Here is a 22,474-nt window from a genome sequence, read left to right on the forward strand (position 1 = left end):
GTTCCTTGATACTGTTCTCGTGACGTGGTAGATGTTTGCGGGAAGCTCAATAGTGGACGGCAATGGGGCGACAAAGAATAACAAACCATAAAATCATATAAATCGCCTAAAGGGGTATCTGGTGCAAAATAACAAATGGCAAATGTACAGTAACAATGGGCGTGTGACCTGAAGTAATCACGCTCGGAAGAAAATAAATGGACACAGATGTATCAAAGAGACGAATGAAAGGTGTCAGAGAGATGGGTTGGAATGGGTGGACGGATGTTTCTTATAACGGCATAATGAAAAGGAAACAAACGACCGAAAGAAAGAAGAAGTGGGGAATGGTCGTCAAAGGAGCAGGAAGCAAGAAGATATAAGAATACCTGGCGTGGTCGGCCTACTATGGGGAACCATGGTCTATGTTTTGTCGAAGGAGATAGAACGGCCGGCTACTTACTTATTTTGTCCTCGTAAGACAGTCGCTTGGTCTTGATGTTGCCACACCTCTCTCGCTGGTGGAGAGGGACTGTAGAGGGCCCCAGCTTGGCTGCTGGATAGAGGAGGGAGGGGTGTATGTTTTGTTGTTGTAATAGTCGCACGCCTGTAAGCGTTTGTCGACTTTCGACTTCGTTCTTAGCCCACAAAAGAAGCTAGGCCACATGCTGTGCCCCATTGGCTACTCCATACAAAAAAAGAAAAGTAGAACTGGCCGACATGGCACTCTGTACGTCGTAATAAGAAGCAAAGAAGAGGGAAACGGAACCCACATCGATACGACGAAACAGACATGTTACGAGCCCAGCGGCAAGTAAAAGAAAACAATAAATGAAAACAATACAAGAAACAAGGAAAAAGAAAAACACGCGTCGTACACTGCATCGGCTTAATGTACCTGGTTCCAAGCAACCTCTCGGGTGGCACTAGGTCGAAATGCACAAGCATGGAACGAGTGTGAGAGTGTCATACCTGGCGTCTCGATGCAACGGTCTACATCGACAGCCTACATGCATATTGTGCTTCGGCAGACTCGTCGAGAACGGCGAAGGTGTGTGAATGGAGACGATGCACATGTGTCTGCACATGTGTCTGCACATGGTACAGGGTAGTGAAACCGGTGGGAAGAGTCAGGATGCTGCGTCGTATTGTTGCTCGGTTTCTCCAGGTCTTTTTCAGGCCTAGAACTTGGATGCCAACAGTGCTCAGCCGCAATAGATACATATACTCGCAATCGCCATGGTTGCATGTCGTACCTGTGTAGATCGTAGATGCAAATAAGGATTGGCTTGGACCCAGCCTTTGAGACCATAAACAATGTTGTGTGGAGTACCACTACACAGGGTACGAGGAAATGACCCAAGAAGTTTAAAAGTGACAGCCAGCGCACAGCTGGCCTTGAGAAATAAAAGTTGTTTCGCCACTTTGTCCGCACACTAAATTTATTAAGCTGCACCGATCGTACGGAGAGCATGTCACTTCATTTTGGTGGTCGAAGAGAGACGGAGACAGATTAGACTGCTGGCCCTCTTGAAGAATCCCCCTGCACAGATGCAGAGGGTCCTCGCCCGATGGGGAGTTCGGAGTTGACTGTGGGGTCGTGCTTTGGTGAGCTCCATTTTCTGTCGATTTGTACATTTTGATGTCTGGGAGTTTGTTTTCGATCCATGCTTCAGAAAGTCTTGCCTCAGCACCCATGACCAGTGTGTCCCCATAGTCGAGCAGACAAATGCACGTACGCGGTCACACCAAAGCTGGGATGCGAAACAGGCGAATGCCAGTGGAAATTCTCTAGAGAGACGTTTAGTAGTGTTGACAGGTGTCAAAAAGTACCGTGTTTGGCCCTTTAAGACATGGAGATTTCGGAGCATTTGTGAGACGTGGGCTCACCAAGACAATTTGGTGGGGTTTTTCAGAGGAGACGAGTCTCGACCTTTGAGTTTAGGAGTGTCTGGGAGTGTGTCTGGGGGCATGTCGTTTGCTTCCCTTTCAAGCTGCTCCAGGAATGACAGGTTATGTGGCTTGTGGTGAGGGTCAGAGTGTTTCGAGGTCCGAGAATACTTCACTGAATGCGGAACATTTCCTACATGCACTCGCTCTGGCTTTGCGAAGTGCTGGATTGCATCTGAGAATGCTGGTAGGCGCCGGAGGCAGATAAACGACCTTCGGTGGAGAAGGATGAGTGTTAGGGAGTAATACTCCACAGGTAAAGACGCAAGGGCAGGGGAAGCAAAGAAGAGTTAACAGCATATTTGGTGGGTGTGTCGGCGGTACTGACGAAATATCGACGCTTGTTTGGGAGCCAACAATTGGCTGAATTTCTTGGCGTTGTGCTTTTGAGCCATGTTTCTTTTATCGGCTGTCTTCACCAGCGAGACAGTATTGGCAAACGGCCGGCTGGAAGATTGGACGACCGTTGGTTGAGACATTTCTTTGCTTTGTTCCAAGCTTCTCCCCCCCTTTTTGGGGTTTACCTCTCCGCTTGAGTCTTAGTTGCCTTTCAAATTTCCGTGAGCTTGGATACGGCGTGGAATGTAGTGGAGGGTGGCTGTTGAAAAGGGGAGGTGAGGGGAGGTCAGGGAGGATGCAAGAAAAATGACAGAACGATCGAAAAATGTGACAGAATAGAACGCTGGCGAAAGGAAGTCGAAACGAGCCCATCGCCAAAAGTCACAAATCAGAAACAGACCTGTCGTTCCTTCCTCGAATTCGTAACCTTGATAAACATATCCACAAGGAAAGAGCGTTGCCTAAGAAGCAGAAGGAGCTTTCCATCTGCTCGAAAAAGCAATTCGAGATGAATCCAGAAGGAGCTAACGACTGACTTGCCTTGCCCCAATCAACCGATCCACAAAGCTCCTTCCTTATGCATAGTGAGTGGGCAGGCATGCATAACAAATGCAGCAGAACGAAAGCGACGGAAGGCAGCATGCACGCGACAAACCACGAGCCGCAGGTGGCATGCTCAGGGAGGGCCAGAGCAGCTGAGGCGCCAACAAGTAAGATGCCCAAGTCAGGCAAAGGCCGACTTCCGCCGCTGTCAACAAATCCCGGAATGACGACGGGCGCATCACAACAAATGACACCAACGCCCTCGGCCGGCTTTGTACTCAGTATTTTATTGATTATTCTCTTGCCTGAGACATGCACAAGCGCGGGCGAAGAAAAAAAAAAGCGGCATCGCACCAAGGAACGGCCCACGCTGGGAGGAAGGTATGCGGAAGGGCAACGAAGAGCTGGGGCGGAAACGATTCTTTCGACACTCGACACGCATTCGAGACAGAGCAGCACCAGCAGCGCATCTGGGCAAGCCCTGACACATGGCCTCATCGCTTTGTAACGTCTATCTTTTCTAATTTCGACAGCGAAGGTAGGGGGGGGCTAATCAACGGCGGTGGTTCAAGACAGGAATGGCATGCGAGCCAGCAATCAGTGATGGGCAAAGTACCTCTGTCTTTTTCAGCTTCGCCGGTCAGTCGCGTCCACGTTTGGTACGAATGTGGTTCGAGACATCAAAGGTCAAAACGAAAGCGAACGATGGGACTGAAGTCGTTCAAAAAAAGGACGTTGGCGATTCAATATAGAAGTACACATGACGTAACTCAATGACGAACAACAAGAAAAATCTGGGTCCGAGGACACAACGAAAGAAGGAAACAAAAGCGACCAGGAAACGGCGGAGTGCAGGCGGGAATCATGCGGGAAGCATGCGGAAGGCAGAGCGCGAGGGCGCACCACGCCGCACCACTCGGGGCCGGACGCAGTAGCCACCTGCATGGGACAGGATCCTCTCCACTCCGGCAGGGACTCGAGCATAAATGTAAAAATTACCGGGTGCGTCGGCTTGGCGTTTGCGTTCAAGATACGGAATACAGACAGAAACAGAAACTACAAGCACTGACGACAATCAGGAAATAAAGAGGCTACGTCGAAATACACCAACGTTTAAAGCCAAGACCAACCGACCCATACCGAAGCGCTGGGCAGTCGGACAAAGGACAACGAGAAACATCCGCCAGCGCGCAACTTGGAAGTGGGTGGTGGGTTGGAGGAGAGACGATGTTCGGCCCCAAACGTAAAAGGCGAAGAATGAAGAAGCAGCAGCACGACAGTCCAATCTTGACCATGCGCTTTTTTGCTTCATGGCCGGCAAGGTGACGTACTGGACCTGAAGAGAGTACAGGACACGGGTTATGAACAAGTGGAAAAATAAAGAAGTACAGAGAGAAAACATGGCAACGAGAGAAAACACTACGAGACGTCCTGAGAACGCGTCACTGATGTTTACAAGGGCAATTGTCGACCAAAGCTGGTTAGCCGAGGGCGTGCGACCAATGGCCAGTTTCCTCGCCTGTTCTCGGCAATCTCAACTCTCTCTCTCGTGTCAATATTCAGGCGGACGCCTCGGGCCATCCGAGGTCTCGGTGGCCTTGGGTCACAGCCTTGGGTCACAGTCTCGTGTCGCAATTCTGGGGCATAGTGTGGGAATAGTGATCTGGAATCTTCATCTTGGGATTCTTTCAGTTCTGTGTTTACCCACAGAGCGGTCGCTCCATTTGTCGCTGTCACATCCGGCATGTTCCGCCTCGAACCAAGCTTTTTTCCATTTATCTCAGATGGAGTCAGGACGGATCCAAGGCCGTCTTCTTTTGATGTCATTTCGACTTGTCTCCCAGACTTATTTGACGGCCTTATTGGGGCTATCCAGTCTGCCGTGCAGCATTTAAGTCTATCATTTTCCTTAACGGGTGGCCATGTGCGTCGAGGGCAATCCTCAGAACGTGAGAATCGTTCGATGTTTCGCAATGGCGTGTTCTTTCTGCACCCAAAAGGGCATGGACGCACAGCAAAACCACCAAAAGAACACCAAAAAACTGGGCTGGGCCCTATGAGCGCCGGATTTTTCTTGGAAAGCCACATCATATTGATCGACACTAGCAACAATTGTCGAGACATGTGCTTACTTTCCAGGAACGCGGTAATTCGTATTCTTGCCTCTGCAGCCGCGCATGGCCAAGACCCAAGCAAGCTTCGATATCCAAAGAGGTCAGGAGAGGGGTGCGGCTGAGTTGCCTGCGATCCTGAGCCTTGACCACCCAATATCGCGTCGAGTCGAACAGGTGCATTCAAAAACAGTACAAAATACAATGAGGGGCGACGAGAATCACACGCATAACACGCATTGACGTGGGGAAGTAGCCTGCGGTCAAATGATTGAGAGCTATTGGACACGCATGGGTGGGATAAGCGAGGTCGGGGCTACTGGGGGGAAAGACAGGGAGACCCTTTCCTCGGACTTGCACAGATATGTGTGGAGGACAGAGCTTGTGTTGTGGGCGAATCGGAAGCAGGCCCTCCCATAGCCGAGAGGCTTCCGTGAGAGCCCAGGCAAGTGCAGAAGCGAGAGTACAAAACTAGGATCCCTTGCCTTTGGCTCACCAGTCAAAGAAATGGCGAGACAGAAGGACGAAAAGCCAAGAGGAACACAAAATGGGAATAATCCAAACGCACTAATGAAAGAGAACGAAAAGGGACAACGGGCACCGACAAACAACGCCAACCTCCAAAGGGGCCAGGCCAGGTTTGTAAAACAGGGAGCGGGCAGAAACGAAAAGGCCCCAAGTAGACGGGAGGAACTTTGGCGTCAGCCTGTCCTTCAGGACTGTGCGTCTCTTTGACTAGCTTCGCAGATGCACAATGCACACTCCCCCCTGATTTCCGAGAAGGTTGAAAAGGCCCAACTGGCACGCTCAAAGGTCGCATCTTGAGGAGCTACCTACCAGACCAGGCGAGTTGAGATCCAGGAGCCACCCCCCTCCCCTACCCGTGTGTTCACCGGATCTGCACTGGCCAAGTTCGGCGATGTGACGTGGAGTGGGCTGGTGTGTGCGATCCTTGCAGACGACAAGAGCATCTGCCCCTCATCCAAGACCCAGAGCACAGAGACGGAGTACATCAAACGTTCAGTTCAGCATATGTCGTACTTCGTACTGAATTTCGGGGTCGATGGCCAGAACAAGAAGGAAAACCCGCCAGCTGGGACAATGTGCCGCACCTCCAGTCCGGAGGAAATAAAGAAAAGAACTGGAAAGGAAATGAAAGGGGCGAGTCTAGATCGCATCGTCCAACTGCTCTCAGAAGCCCAAAAAGACCTCGACGAAGGGGGGGGGGGAGGCAAGACCAAAGTAGCGCAATGCCAAAATGGCGCACAAAATGTGAGAGGACGCGCCGAGCTGCAAAGCGGCCAGTTACCGAGAAGGGGAAACGGCAAAAGATAGTGCTGGGCCCCAATCTGAGACGTCAACAATGGAGACACAGAACGACAGCACAGACAGCACGGACAGCAAGAAAACAGCTCGGGCAGTGACAGGTTTATTGCCGCATGTTCCAAGAGCTCATGCTGCATCTTCCACGTTCCACTACATAACGACGGCGAAACTTTTTCACAAGCCAGACGAATCGCCTACAATGCATTGACCAACAAGAGGTCGAGTCGTACGGTGTTCGAGTTTCGAGTCTTTGCGTCGTACAGGTCGTCCAAACAGCGATTGTGACGGCCTGTCTCACACAGATCGAATCTCATCTCTCCGATACATCGGTACGACATGTGTTTCTTATTTTTGGCTTTGATTATTGGGCCATCCATGCCATGTGCTCATGCACGTTGTTTGGTTTTTGGTGTTTATTTTGGGGACTGTTGTCTTCTTTCATTTGTACAATTGTACCCCATGGGAACACACTGTGTCATCTTATTTCATTCACCAGTTTGCAAAGCACATAATTTGTCTAAAGCGTCCTGCGTCTCGCGTACGAAACAACATCGATCTTCAAGACAACCGACTTTTTTTTGTCTTCTTTTGTACGTGCGGAGCCGCAACAGCTGCAAGGGTTTGCGGCTTGTGCCATTCGCTTAATGAATCAGGAATAGATTGACAATAAACGGTCGGAATGGGGCAAAAGACAAAAGAAGCAAATGGATCAAAACGGAGGTGTACAAAAAAAAGAGAACAAAAATTTAAAAATAAAGTACTGGGGAGGTTTCAAACAAGTTAGCAATGCGCCACGGCTAGGCGAATTAGCTGCCTTGGGGATGATGGTCCGTGGAGCACTGGACGTGGTGGCATAAAGTGGGTATGGCAATATGGAGAACTCCGTGCTCCGTATTCCGTCGTTTGTTTTGCAAGTTGACGACCGTGGGACCTGTTTTGCAACGCCGCGTACTTTTGTACAAACAGGCGGAAAGGAACCGGCGGTACTTAATGATTTGCGGTCCAGATCCTCGGGCCAACGGTCATGGAAATGGTCCATATATATATGTGCAGTACGCGTTATGGGCAAAACTAATACGAGCTGGGATCCAGAAGCCTCGCTGTGGCCGCAGAGCCGTCCGTTGGGTCCAATACCTTGGTGCTGATCCGACGGAAATCTATATCCGTCGTCCTCATACATACGGAACACAGTAGTGGGTGGATATGGCTATGGTCTTAATTTCCTAGTCGGGAGAAGCTCGCCGTACCGTGTTGGGAAAAGACGAAAAAGGGGACGTAAGGGTGTGTGAGAATTGTGGAAAGTTGGAAGCAAAGGGAGAAAGCAGAATGTACTTTGCAAGCGCCCGAGGAGACGGAAACGAGAGATTAACGGCATTGGGAAGGACATAAAATTGGAGTACGAAGTGTACAAGGACGGGGAAGGGAGGGGAGAGAGGATAGACTTTGAGGGAGCAAATGAAGACAAGACAAGAAAAGGAGAAGAAAAGAAAAAGAAAAGAAAAAGAAAAGAAAGAAAGAAAGAAAGAAAGAAAGAAAGAAAAGAAAGATACATTACCGGGTTGACTGCAATGGCCGTCAAGGAAAGACCGGGGAACGGACGCAGAGAAACAGTAAATAAGCGAGATAAAAATGGCCGGCTGTCATGAAAGTACCGGGAGAGCCGTCGGACCAGAGCTTCATCCCCCCTCCAGGGGAAAAAAAAAAAAAGAAACATAATAAAATAGCCTCCCAGCAGGACGGTTCATGGAGGAGAAGCGGGTAATTTCCACAAACAGCTGCAAGAACGGCATACTACTGTGGGATCACGTCGTGTGCTGTACGGGTCGGGGGTGGGTAGGGACCGCTCGGTAATGGACATAAAATGGAGGGGGGGAAGCAAGGGCCCAAGCAGGGAAAGGGTTCAAGAATAGCACCATTGAGGCAAAAACGCGGAAAGGCGAGAGGAGAGCAATATTTTCTGGTAGTACGGAGCCTGCCCAGAGTAGTACTCCGTAATATAGAACAAAATAACAGAACCTCTGAGGGCTTCGAGAATAATACGCTGTAAAGCATTTTGAAAACAAATAGAGAAAAGGAGAATGGCAACCAGATAAAATTGGGCAGGTATCAAAGGATGGACGGCAAGCGGGACGAGACAACCAACAAGGCTCGGGAACCAACAGAATGAACGGAATACGACATACGAACTACGACGGACGACAGACAACAGACATTGCCAGCTATCATCGGTTCTTTGGCTGGCTCTTCGTGGGACACTCTCTGGACGGCGGTCAACATTCCCAGCGAGGGCGTGTCAACCTTGACATGCAGACGCAATCATCTGACGAATCTCCTTTTTCATTTTCAATTTGTTTTCTCATCATTTTCTACGACGCACTATTTTCTGCCTTTTCCTTTTTTTGATCTTCTTTTCCATTATCTTTTCGGCGGGCTTATCAAGTTATTTCTTAACTTAATCTCCTCTTTCCCCTGTTGTACTTATGTCGTCCCTTCCTCTGAAACTCTGGTCCATCACAGGGCAATGCCGCTGCGCCGCTCCTTCCCATCTCACTGCCAACCATACGCGCCGACAGACGCCAACCGCTGAGACCGTCCAAGGCAGGAGGGGATCAAGGGGAAGTGGAAGGTGCTTCCCCGGGGGCACAGACGACGCAGTCCACTCCGTAGTTTGCGACTGCATTTTCAGCTGCCCAGGTTTGCCCTACTGGAGGGTTGCATTCTCAGAATTTAGTGATGGCCCAGGCGGCCCAGACGGACTTTGGTGCGGAAGGTGCGGTCAATCAACCACGAGCACGACAATACGATAATACGACGTAAGTCTGCATCTGGCTCAGAAAGACTGTGGGATGCAGCCTCGAACAAGCTCGTTGTCCTTCCTTCTTTTCCTTTTCTTTTTCGTCTTTTCCATCGGCAAAACACCTTTAAATCTGCATTGGTCTCGCTACCAAACTCTTTATTTTGTCGCGGTTTTTATTGGTGACATCCTGGTCTGTTGATTTCCTTATTTTTAGGTTTTATTATTTGCTCTCAGAGAAAGAGGCGCATATTTATGCAACTGTTCCTTGTTTTCTTTATCAGCCTTCTCCTTTTTTGTTCTTTTCTATGTTTTGAATCCTACGCTCTCCCTGCGCGTGGCCTCCACACGATGAGACCAGAATACCCAGACGGTTAGCAGCCTGAAGAATCCATAACCTTCTTCGTCCATGGCAAGTTCGTTATCTCCTTTCGTAACACCTCTGTCATGTTGCAGCGCTTCTCCTCTTGTCAGCATCAGGTTTCTGCAATGGCACATCCCATACGATTTGCATGATCAGGTTAACGCAAGTCTTACTTACTCCATCAACGACTATGCTCGCCAGCCATACGCCGTCGAAATGATTTGCTCCGCAGCCAGGTAGGTCCCTGTCCCTTCCGGTCACGTAGTGTCCAGGCTAGCGAGCAGACGATACCAGGATGTCCCTCGTTGGCTGACTTATCGCTTCCAAGGCGCCCACTTCGTCTTACACGACCATTTCGTTGCCCATGCTTGCTCCTAATTCACCCCCCTGAGTCGGATCACTTTAACAAGAGCATGGCGCCTCGGATACGCAGCGGCTAAGAGGCCAAAAGACAGACGGAGAGAGGGAGAAAAGAGAAGGGCATGTACGAAGTATGACGCTCCAGATTCACTCGGGACAATCACTTTCTCGTTTCTTTCCGTAGTCGTGGATCAGCCTTACCCGGCCAATCCGGTGTCAACAAAGACGGAGAAAAGACAGGGGCACGTTGGCGACAAATTTGCTTGCGAGGTAAGGTGGTATTTGGGGGGGAAAAGAAGAAGAATAAAGTGAATAAATAATTTGAAATAAAATAAAATAAAAAGATTAAACTCTCTGGAAAACGAATAAACAAGTATCAATAGTTTAAACCCACACTTGTGACTCCTTCATCTTCAAAACACCTGCATGGCAGTACCATCAAGGATTCTTCAGCTACCGGTTCCCCTTGCTTCCCCCACCACCCATCACGTATGGTAATTACAGGCTTTTAGTGTTGCCTCGCTTGGCACCACTCTTCAGGTCGTCGCAATCTACAAAGCAGCACTGTTCTCCGTAGTTCATCGTACATGTACATTGCATGGCTAATCTTTTCTCAAGAGACATGCAAAAACGGTGAGCACGTGTTCCAACCAAGACGCCACATGCCTAGATCGTGCTTCTTTAGTTCCTTTTTCTTATCTTTTTCTTGTTTCTTGTCACAGTGAGACAGTTTTCTGCCCAACGTCGCATACTTTGAAAAACCTGTCGGGCCACTCGCATTTTCTCAGCCGCAGCTCAGCCTCTCTGCACGAGCTCACGGTCTACGGTTCTTCTTCCTCGGACGGTAAACTTTTGCCTCTTCCCTGTTTTTCATCGTCAACTCATCCATAATCGTATGACAATACCATCATCACTTGGAGGTCAGAACACCCCAGATTTTGCTTCCCGGGTGTCTGCACGATGCACATATTGTATTCAGCCGCAGGTGTCCTCAACCTGTCAACTCGACAACTGCATGGTATCATCCAGGCTGGCCGTCTCACATACATATGCATAAACTGGAAGCAGAAATTGCACATATCCTAGTTCCACGTGAAAGTCTGGAGACGTTGTCACGGATTCCTTTCCTTCTTTGCTTGACCGGTACACGGACATTTGACTCCTTTCGTCGACGCACCCCAGCCCTTGTTTACCCTGGTCGTATTGCGTCGTTTATCTGTATTTCGATCTTGGATGAGGATAAAGAAACACGAAAGGACAGATTGGCTGTCGATCACACCCCACCCGTCGTCCATCGTCGCATATGGTTTGTTGGTACAGCCTTGTTTGTTGTTGTGTACAGACATACGTCGTATTCCGTTTCTGGTGTGTATATGTGTGCGTTTGTGCCGAGTATTACTCCGTAAAAAGTATAGTTGCTGGGTACGTTCACCTCTGAAACCCGTAGTTTCTTGTCTAGACCGTCTTAGTTTCTAGGAATAATTCTGTTCGAAAATTGAAACGTCGAAAATTGAAGCTATAAACGGATCATCAGGAATGGCTTGGAACTGAATCACAAAGTGGGCTCGCCGCTTTGCTGTCGTCACGTAATGCTCCATCGCATCCCACTCTTCTGCTTTTGGGGCTTCCAAGTGGAGGAGCTCCTCCAAACGGGCTGCGTGTCGCCTAGCTGGCGCAAAGTACAAATTATTTCGACGATGTGCTTCCGCCAAGCTTGAAGCTTGGTCCGGCCGTTGGAATCCACAATTTAGTCGAGTCCCGCGCAAAACTAACCAGATTCGCATGACTTGCCGTATACGACGTACGACATATTGAAACGGGATATTTAGTTAGAAGATGCTCGTACATGATATCGATTATCTCCCAAGGTACAAGGGTAAGGGTCACTGTTCTGTATGTAAAAGGACACGCACAGTACTTTATGGAGAACACCAAGATGCCAATGCTGCCCTGGACTGGCCCGCCCGCGGCCCGCCGCAATCGCTCATGATGTTGCCCTGTCCACAAGCCGGACTGCCGGGGTTCTGCTATGGCTTTGTTGCTGTGGCAGCTTGCTGACATTTGGGCGCTGTCAAATCCGCCGAAAATCAATCATCTTTAAAGCCAACAGACCTGTAAATCAGAACGGGCTGAAGCGTTTGTTCGTTGGCTGCCAAACGAAGCTGTGCCTGTTGGCTCTAACCCCCATTCTGGCATATTTTGAGGTCCAACATTGACTGTTTTGGGCAGTCTCTTCTACTTTTCCAGAAGTCAGAAGCTAAACTGCGCACATGAAAGTCAGTCCACTATTGTGGGGTACCCTATTCTAGCTGGCAGCGTACGATCTCCATTCTGACTCCCAAAGCCAGCCCTGCAATCGCTGCACGAGTGCACATCTTCCCTCTTCCTCACGTTGAAAAAGTGTAATTTTCTCAAAGGGGATCGACGTGCCTCTTTGGGTCCTTGAATCGTCTCCTGCGATCGACTGCTGGGAGGGCCTGCTAGGGGTTATTGCAAAGAGGGGGTGCATGCCACACAGAAATGAGCCGCATTTAATCGGGCTGGTCTCCAGAGCCACAGAACTGCTAAGACTTGCAGTTTGCAGTTTAGATCCCCGACCGCTCCAATATTTCCATCACCTTGAGATGTGCTAGCAACTTTCTGCATGCGACTGGCAATGCCTTCTCCGCTTTGGGCCGGCTGCATATTGGCAAGAGTGAAAGAAAGAAAAGAATCTCCTAGAAGGAGAAAGAGGAGATCGGGGGTTTCGGCGTCTGGATGGCAGATGTCAAAAGTTCTCCTGCTCAGGCATCCACTCCGAGCGCTAATTTAGAGGACAGCAACGCTGCAGGAATTGATTCAGGGATGAAATAGAGAAATGGAGGGTTTTGAACTCAGTGCTGTCAGGGTGTTGTGTATTGGTTCCATAGGTACCTTGCAGCTTATAGAATAGGGCAGTGTGGAACAGGTTCATCTTTGAATGAAACGTGGATGAGGAGAGCTCAGAAGACCAAAACGAGTTCTTGGACTCAGTACGAGGTTCTGGGACCCGAAAACTAGGGGAGAAATTCACACAGAGATGGCGGATGTTGAGCGTAAGGTGATGTACACCGGAGTTGTTCGTTAGGTCGTTTGATCGTTAGCTGGTTTGGCCCCTGGCGTCGTACCAAGGAAGATGACATTGTAAAATGATGGCGTTCGTTGTCTCCTACTTCCCCTTGCTGTCGCCAGACTTGTGCCCTTGGCAAGTCTTGGACAAGATGTTGCTCTCTGCGAATCGAATGCAACTCCCAATAGCGTTCTCAGCAGGGGAGAAACGCGGATAGGGAGCTGTAACCATATTCAGACAGTTCTCTCCTTTTAAGGAGGCGTGCAAAGTGGACGATTTGATCGACAGTCTGCCGGCTCGTGTGTTAGTGTCCCGTTCCTCACCAAGCACATCCAAAGCACCGAACAACTCTCTAGCGCAATTGGCAATGCTTCCCCACATGCATTTGGCTCCTGATCAGCCACTAAATGAAAATGGTGAGCTCATCATGGGTTCAATTGAGATGGACACCCGGAGAGGGTTTGGTATACGACACGAGGAGAGGGGACAATGCCATGTGCGTGAGAAAGAGGAAAGAAAGGAAGAAGAACGACCAACGAAGTGGAATTTGGGGAATCCAGAAAGACGAGAGCACTCTAGATGGCGAGAAGTATTGTTGAGCATATCGGTGTTGGGTCCACCTCCGAGTGAATGTCTCTTGTGCGTGGTCGAGCTCTGGCCGTTTAGAGGATCAACAAAAACAACGAGGCGCATCGATTCAAGAGCTAAAACACAAACAGTGCCGAGAAATGGAGGCAGTGGAGAAAGACCATTGTCCTGTCTCAGGTCGGTCCCCATTTTGACTATCTCATACTGGTCGACATGTGTTGGTAGCTGGCCTTGTCAGACGTCGTGGTTTTTATTTGCGATTTCCACCATGCTCCTCATGTATGACCTTGCATACTATCCCGAGGTACCTTCTGTCCTTCTGTCTCGGCACAACGGAGAACGAAGGCCCTGTGTCGACCAAGCCGAGATGCGGTTTTATCTTTCTCGCCGGTGGGAAGGATAGACCCCCATTTGTGGTTGAAAATTTTTCTTCCGTACCAATGCGACAAACGTTTCCGAAAGAGCTGGTTCATTGATATTGCTCTTCGTCGAGTATTATGCAAATTTTACTGCAAACGTGTCGTGAGATCCGGAATATAGGAGAGAATAAGAAAAAACGAGAGAAGGTCAGCTGTGACGGCGGCGAAATTCGATATATGAGATATATATCTCTCCGATGCCATCCGGACTCAACCCTTCATATAGTAACAGTGGACGTCATGAAGCAAGTTTTCTGCCTCTCCAAATCTCACCAGAATGTGTCCGTCTTAAACAGAACGCGGGGACGCATCTATATCTCTTCTTTGATAATTTCTCGTCATTTCCGTGTCTGTAGAGAAGGGAGTACGTTTCTCTTATAGGTCTTGTGGCGTTTTCTTTGTTACGTTCCCGAGGTTCGATATTCGCGGGGACATGTACTTGCTTCCCGGGCCTCGGGAAAACAAATCAACTTTCGCTTTCTTTGGCCGGGATCAATATCTCACTCCACGCAATGGCGAGGTTAAGAAGACTGGATTTGACAAGGTAAGTGAGCAATGAGAGAATCTCCGCGACGAAGGAGTGAGTGCAAGGGACATATATTGATACTGGCCGTGCAAAGTGTCGAATACAACATATCCAGACAAAGTCGATGGAGAGACTGAAGTCCAGCACGGGGATGGTCGGCCGCGACAATGCTCTCGCTCCCGAACAATTGATCTCCGGTCACTGTGAACTCCGTATCATGGTCTCTATATCTCTACCGCGATCTGGCGAGTGCCGGGCAATTCTGCACCATTCCGCTGACTTCATGGTCATGTTTGCAAGGCCATGTTTGGGCAGTAACGCGGCGTTGGCATTTTGCTGATATCGTGGGTGCTGCACGTCAAGAACAACAAACAGAAGATGGAGAGAGTGCCAGCGCGAACTTTCCAACGCAAACGGCAGTGTCTTGTAGAATGCGCATTGAATAGGGGAGCCCAATTCGTTCGCACTTGCCAACACAGAGGCAAAAGGAAAGCATCCACGCGTCCCAACCAGAAGGGGAAGGAACATATGATGTTCCAAGAAGGATGGGAGGAAGGAGCCAGATGCAGCAACCACTTTCGACATCGTTTGTCTCGAGAGAGGAAGGAGCATACGTGTGACGAGGGAAGGCACGCCAAAACCATGGGTTTAATGTATAAAATGCACGAAGGAATGTAATATTCATCAGATGATAGAGTGCTCGACTACTCCCAAGCTTTTCTCGAGTGCGAGGCTCATTTTGAATGTGGCCAACCTAGTTTGGCCAATTTAGACAAACCAAGGTCCTGAACAAGCTCGACTAGACGTGGCTCTGTGGCTCTGGGACTGTGGTACGTTATTAGAATGCGAAATCAGTCCGAAAAGATGTTCGTTTGCTACTCAGCAGCATACCGTAGCAAGTAAGGACGACCCACGAAGCTTGGACCTGGCAACAAAAGACTTCCGTTCATGCTTGTCTAGCCGGTTTCCGCGCGTCTTGCCTCCTGTCTAGTCGCGCAGCAGTGCCGTAGAGAAGTACCAGTAACGAGGAAACCAATGGCGCAGCCGACTGTCGTGAAGGTGTTTCGCTTGAAAAGCCCATCGTCTGCTGCCAGTCGTGTAGCTTCAGATGTCAGATGCCTCATGCAAAGCCTGCATGTGAGATACAATGTAGGGCTGGCCATCTGGAGACCTAGACGCTTATGGAGTTGACGCGTTTACGTTCAGTGGGGATCAAAGATGACTAATTCAGCGGGCCTCACTGGGTATTCACGTGACTGACGTCATTGTGCAAAGTAGGAGTGGGTCCATTATTTGTGATTCCACGTCCACTCTTATCTTTAGTGGCAGTATTTGGAAGACGTCCATCGGCGGGGTGCAGCACCACGACGTATTAGTATTTCAAAATTTCGGCATCGCGAGGCTGAAAGGGCACTATTTCAAATTACTTATTTGTGTTTTCTGCATTGTTTGCAACCACACCTAATGCTTTCGTGTGGCGTTACCGAGAAATTAGTCAGCCCCATCCCCTTTCGGAGTGTTCCGAGTGGGGCGTGCCGAGGCCTGCAGGACTTGCTACCACGTTGTTTTGTCACGGCCTTTGTACGAGCCTCTCCGGCTCGTCCGAGTCGCAACATTACACCGAATCGGCCAACGGGACGACCATGCTCCATGTCTCTGCATCGCCTTGACGTCCAAAGACATATAAAAACTCATGTCGCGAGCTTTTCCAGCATTCGAAGTATTCAGAACATCCAGAACATCCAGAACATCAAAAAGGTCCAGAGCTTCCACAGCTTCCACAGCTTCCACATCATACCTTCGACAGTTAGTCGACCATCCATCACGAGCTTCCATTCTACCTTCTCCTACAACATTCCAGCAGCTCGCCGTACATATTCAAATCAGCCATCTTCCAGGCCAGAGGCATCACATCTCCCACACAAGCCCAAATCATCGTCGAAAGACACATATCGCGACATGTCGGACAAGCTCGTCCCAGCCAACCCGGCTGAGGTCATGGTCATCCGTGACCTCACGCCCAACATTACGACACTGTCGCTGCCGTTCCTGCGTGTCGGTCTCTTTGAGGTTGGTGGGCGCTGCACCATTGTGCGCTTGACTGGTGGCGGTGTACTCGTTTTCTCACCCGTCGCCCTCACGGCCGATGCGGCCGCCGTGGTCACGCGGCTCGGCGGCAAGGAGGGTGTCCGGTACATTGTCGCGCCCGACATGGAGCACCACATCTTTCTGTCGGAGTGGCTCAAAGCCTACCCGAATGCGCGCATTGTGGCGCCCCAGGGCCTCGCAGAGAAGCGCGCTGCCACGAAGGGCAAAGATCCGCGCGTCAACGTCGACGATGCCTTCTTTGCTGTCCTGCAGGACAAGCGCAAGCAGCCCATGAGCGAGGCGCAGTCTGTCGCCCCCGACTTTGATGCCGACTTCGGCCTCGTGTACATGGACATGCACCCCAGCAAGGAGATTGTGCTGTTTTACCGGCCCGACAACGTTTTGATCCAGGCCGACCTCATGTTCAACCTGCCCGCCAACGAGCAGTACCAGCGCGTTGATCCGGCCACGCGGCGCAACACAAACGTCCTCAACCGCTTCTTCCAAGCCATAATGCGGACCCAAGGTGATATCAAATGGACGCGGCGATTTTTGTGGTACTTTGCCAGTAGCAGCGATCGCGTACGCTTCAACGAGGGCATCCGGGTGATAGATTCCTGGCCGTTTGAGACGATTGTCCCTTGCCACGGCGAGACCATCACCAAGGACGCCAAGACGATTTTCCGCCGGGTGTTTGAATGGCACCTGGAGAACAAGAAGAACTGATCACCTTGAGTTTGTGTATTTTTATGTTTTATGATATCCGGACCTGTACAATTGTGTTTTATTCAAGTCTGTTTTCGTATTTTCTGTCATGAGTGTAAAGGAGGGAGAAGGCTCAAATCCTAATATATGCGTGTTCACAATAGTTTTAACCCATAGTTGTAAAAGATCACTTTCGAAACTGGAAATTGACGTGATCCAGGAGCCAATACCATAGCCGTAACTGGTGGGGGTAGAAGTGGCTCACGAAAGCAAAGGTTGGTAAGGAATGTAAGACTGAGAGTCATTTAGGTTTCCTACTTAATGTAGCACATTCTGTGATATGCGATGTACGATGGGAATTGCTGAGTCTGATACTATGTGACTCTGTTAATATTATATTCCTGTAATTTTCCTCTTTTTTATTTGTATTTTTTCTGTTCTTTTAAGTTCAGTATTTCTTCTTCTCGGGTTTTAGGTAATTAATATTGAAAATTTCAAATTTGGTTTTAAACAGAAAACAACCTTCGAGAAAACCAACAAGGACACCGACTAATTTACCAGACTGCCGGGTAGAAATAAAGGGAGAAATAGATAGCAAAATAAGAATTTACAAGTCTAAATTAAAAGAACAGAAGAATACAAGAGAAAAAACGAACAAAAAAAAGCATTCTTTAGCAACTCCTCGTTTCGATCAAGGGACCTCCGGGTTATGAGCCCGGCGCGCTTCCGCTGCGCCAAGTTGCTTTTGTGCTTTGACTGATTCTTGAAAGAAAAAAGACCTCATGTCTATTCATATAGCCCATTCCTGGTTCCCAAAGGCGAATTTGGGGGTCATATTCCTATCAATGGCCGTTGGCAGAGTTTTCTTGCCATTGTTCGGGTGGGAGACGAGTTGGTCGCGCGACTTCCCAAAGTATGACTCTTATTTTCGATCTCCACTTGCCTAATTTGTGGCACGAATTTTGGGTTTTTTGGGGCCATTTTGAGTGCCAGTCGCACCTGCCTGAAAAGGAGGCCGATTGGTGTTGGACTCGCCTCTCCTGTGCACTGACCATTGGACCTGCCGAACCGACCCACTAAAGCGCTCCATACAGAATTAGATAATCACAGAAAAGAGTGGGGCATGTGTTCTGAAGCATCTTCGCCGAGCGCGACTCAAGCTTTCACTTTCACGTCACGCGCCAATCTCAACTGAAGGTCACCTTCGCCGAAATAGGTCGACAACCGGAGTACATGGCTTCGGTACTGTACGAGCCCGAGCGAGAAAGAGAGGCCGTCGTCCAGAATAGTCTTTGGGAAATGGCGGAATGTAACAAAATAGGTACGTTATTTGACAAGTTTATATCCATTTGATTCTGCTGTCTGCTTGTTTCTTCGCCTGTTGTTACACTTTGCCACTGCTGTCCTTCATTCCATGATACATCTTACATTTCCTTCCCTCTCGTCTCTTATTGCGTTCCATATACGGGGCTTCTGCAGTGACGATAACCACACCAACGGGATAAGGGGAAAGGGTGCCATTTTGGCCCCCATACTCCCTTTTCTTAGTCTTGATACGTCGCGCAAGGCATTTGGGTGGTGTGAGCCCCCGGAAGCCGAGCTTGGCCGTGAGAGGCGGGAGAGCATTGGCAGAAAGGGATGACGAAGGCGTACAGAAAGAGGCAGGAAGGTTCCTTCTGGCCCTTTAGGTGCTTTCAGACCTCTCCGTCGACAACTCCCATCAAAGAACAGAGATCAGAGCAGAAAGGTACGTTGTCTCAGTGGAATCTCGCTGATCGAGGAGGACAGGGCATGCGGCAAGGCCGAAAAAGACACGGCGAGGAGTTGACAAGTTCCCTCCGCCCGCTCTGTTGTATTGCCCTTCTTCCTTTTCTCTTCTTCTCTTGGCCACACCACTTCATATCCAGACGGTCCAGCTTTGTTGGGCGGAACACTGAGGACAATTTTCACAGTGGAACGAGCCTGCCGGTCCCTTGCTGGTAACGCAGCCTGGGTCTCAGGCGATGATCTTCCAAAAAAACAAGTATAGTTTTCAATCCGAGTTCCTGGAGAATCGCAGACGTGGTTTCAAAGCCGTGGCTCTTCTCCTTGTTCTGGAACCAGGCGGTTTGGTGTTTCGAAGGACAGTGGAAAGGAGAAGACAATAGAGCGCCGTAGAGGCAAGGACGTTGGCGGACCCTTTCGTTCCCCTCCTATTTTTTTCATAATTGCTGTTTTGTTCCCTTCCTTACCCCTGGGACACACTACCTTCATGGCCTGCTATGCCGGCTATAAACATGCGCCCTATGATGTGAAAGTCCAATGGACACAACAAAAGCCAAATTTGATGGATCTTCGCCCGCATTACAGGCCTCGTTTGGTCGTTTGAGGAGGTATCTAGCACAGGCGGGCGTGCAGACCGATGGCCAGGACGGAGCTCTCAAGAGTGCTCTGGACGCCATTGACGCTGTTCATCTGCCTTCTCTGCTGGATGACCTTCAAATACGAACGGGGTTGGTTGGAGACCGCAAATGAGAACCACAAGAGAGCTAATCTGAGGGCATTTCACACAAATTCCTTGCCTTATTTTGCTTTGATGCTGGCTCGAGATCATGGTATCACGATCATCACTAACAGCCACTCTTTCCATGCTAGGTGACTCGACATCCACGACAATAGGTACGGTTGATCCATTGCCCTTGGCATATTTTTACAGAGAGACTATCCTATATTCCAGTCTTGGCCACAACGAGAGGCCAGTCGCAAACCCAAACATAGACAAGAAACTGGGTGTGTCCAATGATGCCCCGCCGGAAACTACCTAACCCTAACAAATGCAGTACAGAAACAAAGGTATAGAATAGAAAACGTGAATCAATGATATGCTTAGGAACATAATGCCATGCCTCTTCCCCGCCCTTGTCATTTGTTGTGTAATTCTGGCGCCGTCTTCTTGTCACCCACTTCTTATTTGCCACCGGACAGCCGCCATGCTTTAAGTGGCAGTGCTTGTAGACGCAGCACCTGCGGCCGGATGAACATGGTGAATGCGACCGTGCCTACTAGTACACACAAGATGTTGACAATGTAGTAGCCATCGCGCTCCAGCTCACACGTGCCGCCGCCGTCGACACACCGTTCCTTTTCCAGCTGGACTGCGCACGAGAACGCCTCCGTCACGAGCGGGCCCTTTAGCTTGGCTGCCATCTCAGACGCCCCCGGGTGGCACGTCGCTTTCGTGAAGTAGTCCACCAAGCGCAGCACAAAGTAGCGCGGGAACGTGCCGCCAAGGTTGCTAACGGTCGCCAGCAGCGTCATGTAGGTGCCGCCAATGGCCGGGTCGGCGATGCGCGCGTGGAACGCGGACACGGCGACGAACATGACTGTGTTCATAAAGGTCGACATGACGTGCTCCAGGATGACGATGAACAGGTAGAGCGGGTTCACACCATTGGCCGGGAAAAAGATGACGGTGAGCTGGGCAAAGACGGCCGCCACCAGGCGGCCCGCGAAGCCCCAGCACCAGATTCGCATGGGCGTGAACTCTTGCGACCACTTGCCGACATAGTAGCCCAGGCCAATCTCGAAAGGAAAATCAATGAGCACGGTGAGCGCCAGGTTGTCGGTGCCAAAGCCCTTTTCGAGCAGCTTGAGGTTTGTTACGCCATCGTTGGCCTGGAAGCCGATCTTGGCAATCAGGTGCACGAAGATGATGGTCTGCACGTTCTTGAGCTTCAGGACCCCCCACATGATCCGGTACACGTCCCAGACGCCCTCCTCGTTCTGCGCACGCTCCTCGCGCTTCAGCAGCGCGAGGCCCAGCGTGACAATGATGAATGCCCAGCCCCAGAAGCTGAGGTAGTGGCCCAACTCCATCAGGCCCACGTCCAGCGGCGCCGAGCGGAACCAGCGGTTGGCGAAGTCGGGCGAGTTGAAGGCCAAAAAGACTGTGTATGACAGGAAATGGCCGCCGGTCAGGCCGACCGTTTGCGCGGTCGAGGCGTATGAGATGTTGCCAGGGGTCAACAGCGTCAGCGCCCAGCCGTCGACGGCAATGTCCTGCGTGGCGCACATGAGCACCAAAAAGAACCACCAGCGCGTAAAGTTCCAGATTGTGGTGCCGCCGGGTTGGCCCATGGTCTCCATCATGCCGTCGACCTCGGACCCGAGCCAGATCATGCCGAAGCCTGACAACATCTGGATCGGCAGGATCCAGCTCTTGCGGCGGCCCACCTTGGGGCTCCAAACGGCGTCCACAATGGGACTCCAGAGCAGCTTCAGCGAGTAAGGATACGAGGCGAGCGTGAACACGCCGATCTGGCTGTAGGACATGTGCTTCTTGAGCAAGAAGGGCACGGAGCCCGTGGCGAGGCCGAGCGGGATGCCCTGCAAAAAGTAGAGCAGGACCAGCAGGCCGAAATTCCGCTGGTCCTCCTTGGGCAGCTCAAAGAAGCCGTGGTTGTTGATCTTGGGAGTCGTGGGGACGTGGTCGTCCAGAGTAAACGATTCGCGGGCCATGAGGTTAGACGTCACGGCATCCGACTCCACGTTGCCGCCCTTACGGCGCAACTCAACGCCGCCGTTCATCTTGCCGTTGCCGTTACTTGGGCTATGGCCGTTGCCGTTGAGGCTTATATCGCCCGCGTTAATGGACAGGTGTAGTCTGCTCGACTTTCGCCGTATGCTTCCGTTTGTTGTCTTGTTTCCGGTTGTGCTCTGGCGTGAGCTACTCTGTCTTCTGGAAGGAGAAGGTGTTCTGTCTTCATCGGAGGTATCTATGGGAGGCCCGTCTACGTTGCGGGATTTGGAGCGTCGAGATCTGGCACCCATGTAGAAGTCGTCGGAATTGGCTAAGGGTCTCCAAGGTTTGGAATGGTCTTGCAGATAGCGAAGAGATATCGTGTGTTGGAAGTGTTTCCAAGGACAAGGAGAAACTGGAAGGGAAGTGGTGACTGGCGGTCGTGGAAGGTAGTGGAGAGCCAGGTGCAGATAGCACAGATTTGTAAAAGCAATGATGCTTGTTGTGGGAGTGCTGATAGGTTGTAGTGTCCAGCGTGGTTGTCGATGCGAAGCTGCAGATCGTAGATGCGGTCAAGTTGTGAAATAGCAGAGATCGTGTACGGTAGGTTCCGGTATGTTGGTAGAGAATAAGGAGAGGATCGAAGATGTCGAGAGACTGTCGAGCAGAAAGAAAAGAACACGGCTGAGAGGGTCGCAACGTGGCCAAGACGCTTCGTTGGCCTATTGGGACAAAAGCTTCTGGAAGGCGGGACAGAAGAACGAGAAAAAAAAGAACACGGCGGCAGAAGGTGGGC

General features: G+C 50.3%; 2 protein-coding genes and 1 non-coding gene across 3 annotated transcripts; 1 reads left to right on the plus strand and 2 right to left on the minus strand.

Moving 5' to 3' along the window:
- Positions 1 to 16,346: 16,346 nt before the first annotated feature.
- Positions 16,347 to 17,201, plus strand: SPSK_03561 (uncharacterized protein; the record flags this gene model as incomplete). The annotated part of the gene is made up of 1 exon (XM_016730399.1): positions 16,347 to 17,201. The coding sequence occupies one exon, from the start codon at positions 16,347 to 16,349 to the stop codon at positions 17,199 to 17,201; it is 855 nt and encodes a 284-aa protein (XP_016585446.1).
- Positions 17,202 to 17,852: 651 nt separating this feature from the next.
- SPSK_11284 lies at positions 17,853 to 17,924 on the minus strand. Its single transcript has one exon. It is a non-coding gene; the product is annotated as a tRNA-Met (tRNA).
- A 2,202-nt stretch (positions 17,925 to 20,126) lies between these two features.
- SPSK_03207 (uncharacterized protein) lies at positions 20,127 to 21,989 on the minus strand (the record flags this gene model as incomplete). The annotated part of the gene is made up of 1 exon (XM_016730048.1): positions 20,127 to 21,989. The coding sequence occupies one exon, from the start codon at positions 21,987 to 21,989 to the stop codon at positions 20,127 to 20,129; it is 1,863 nt and encodes a 620-aa protein (XP_016585447.1).
- Between the last annotated feature and the right edge of the window lie 485 nt (positions 21,990 to 22,474).

This window comes from Sporothrix schenckii, assembly GCF_000961545.1.
Source record: "Sporothrix schenckii 1099-18 chromosome Unknown Cont47, whole genome shotgun sequence".
Taxonomy (NCBI): Eukaryota; Fungi; Ascomycota; class Sordariomycetes; order Ophiostomatales; family Ophiostomataceae; genus Sporothrix; species Sporothrix schenckii.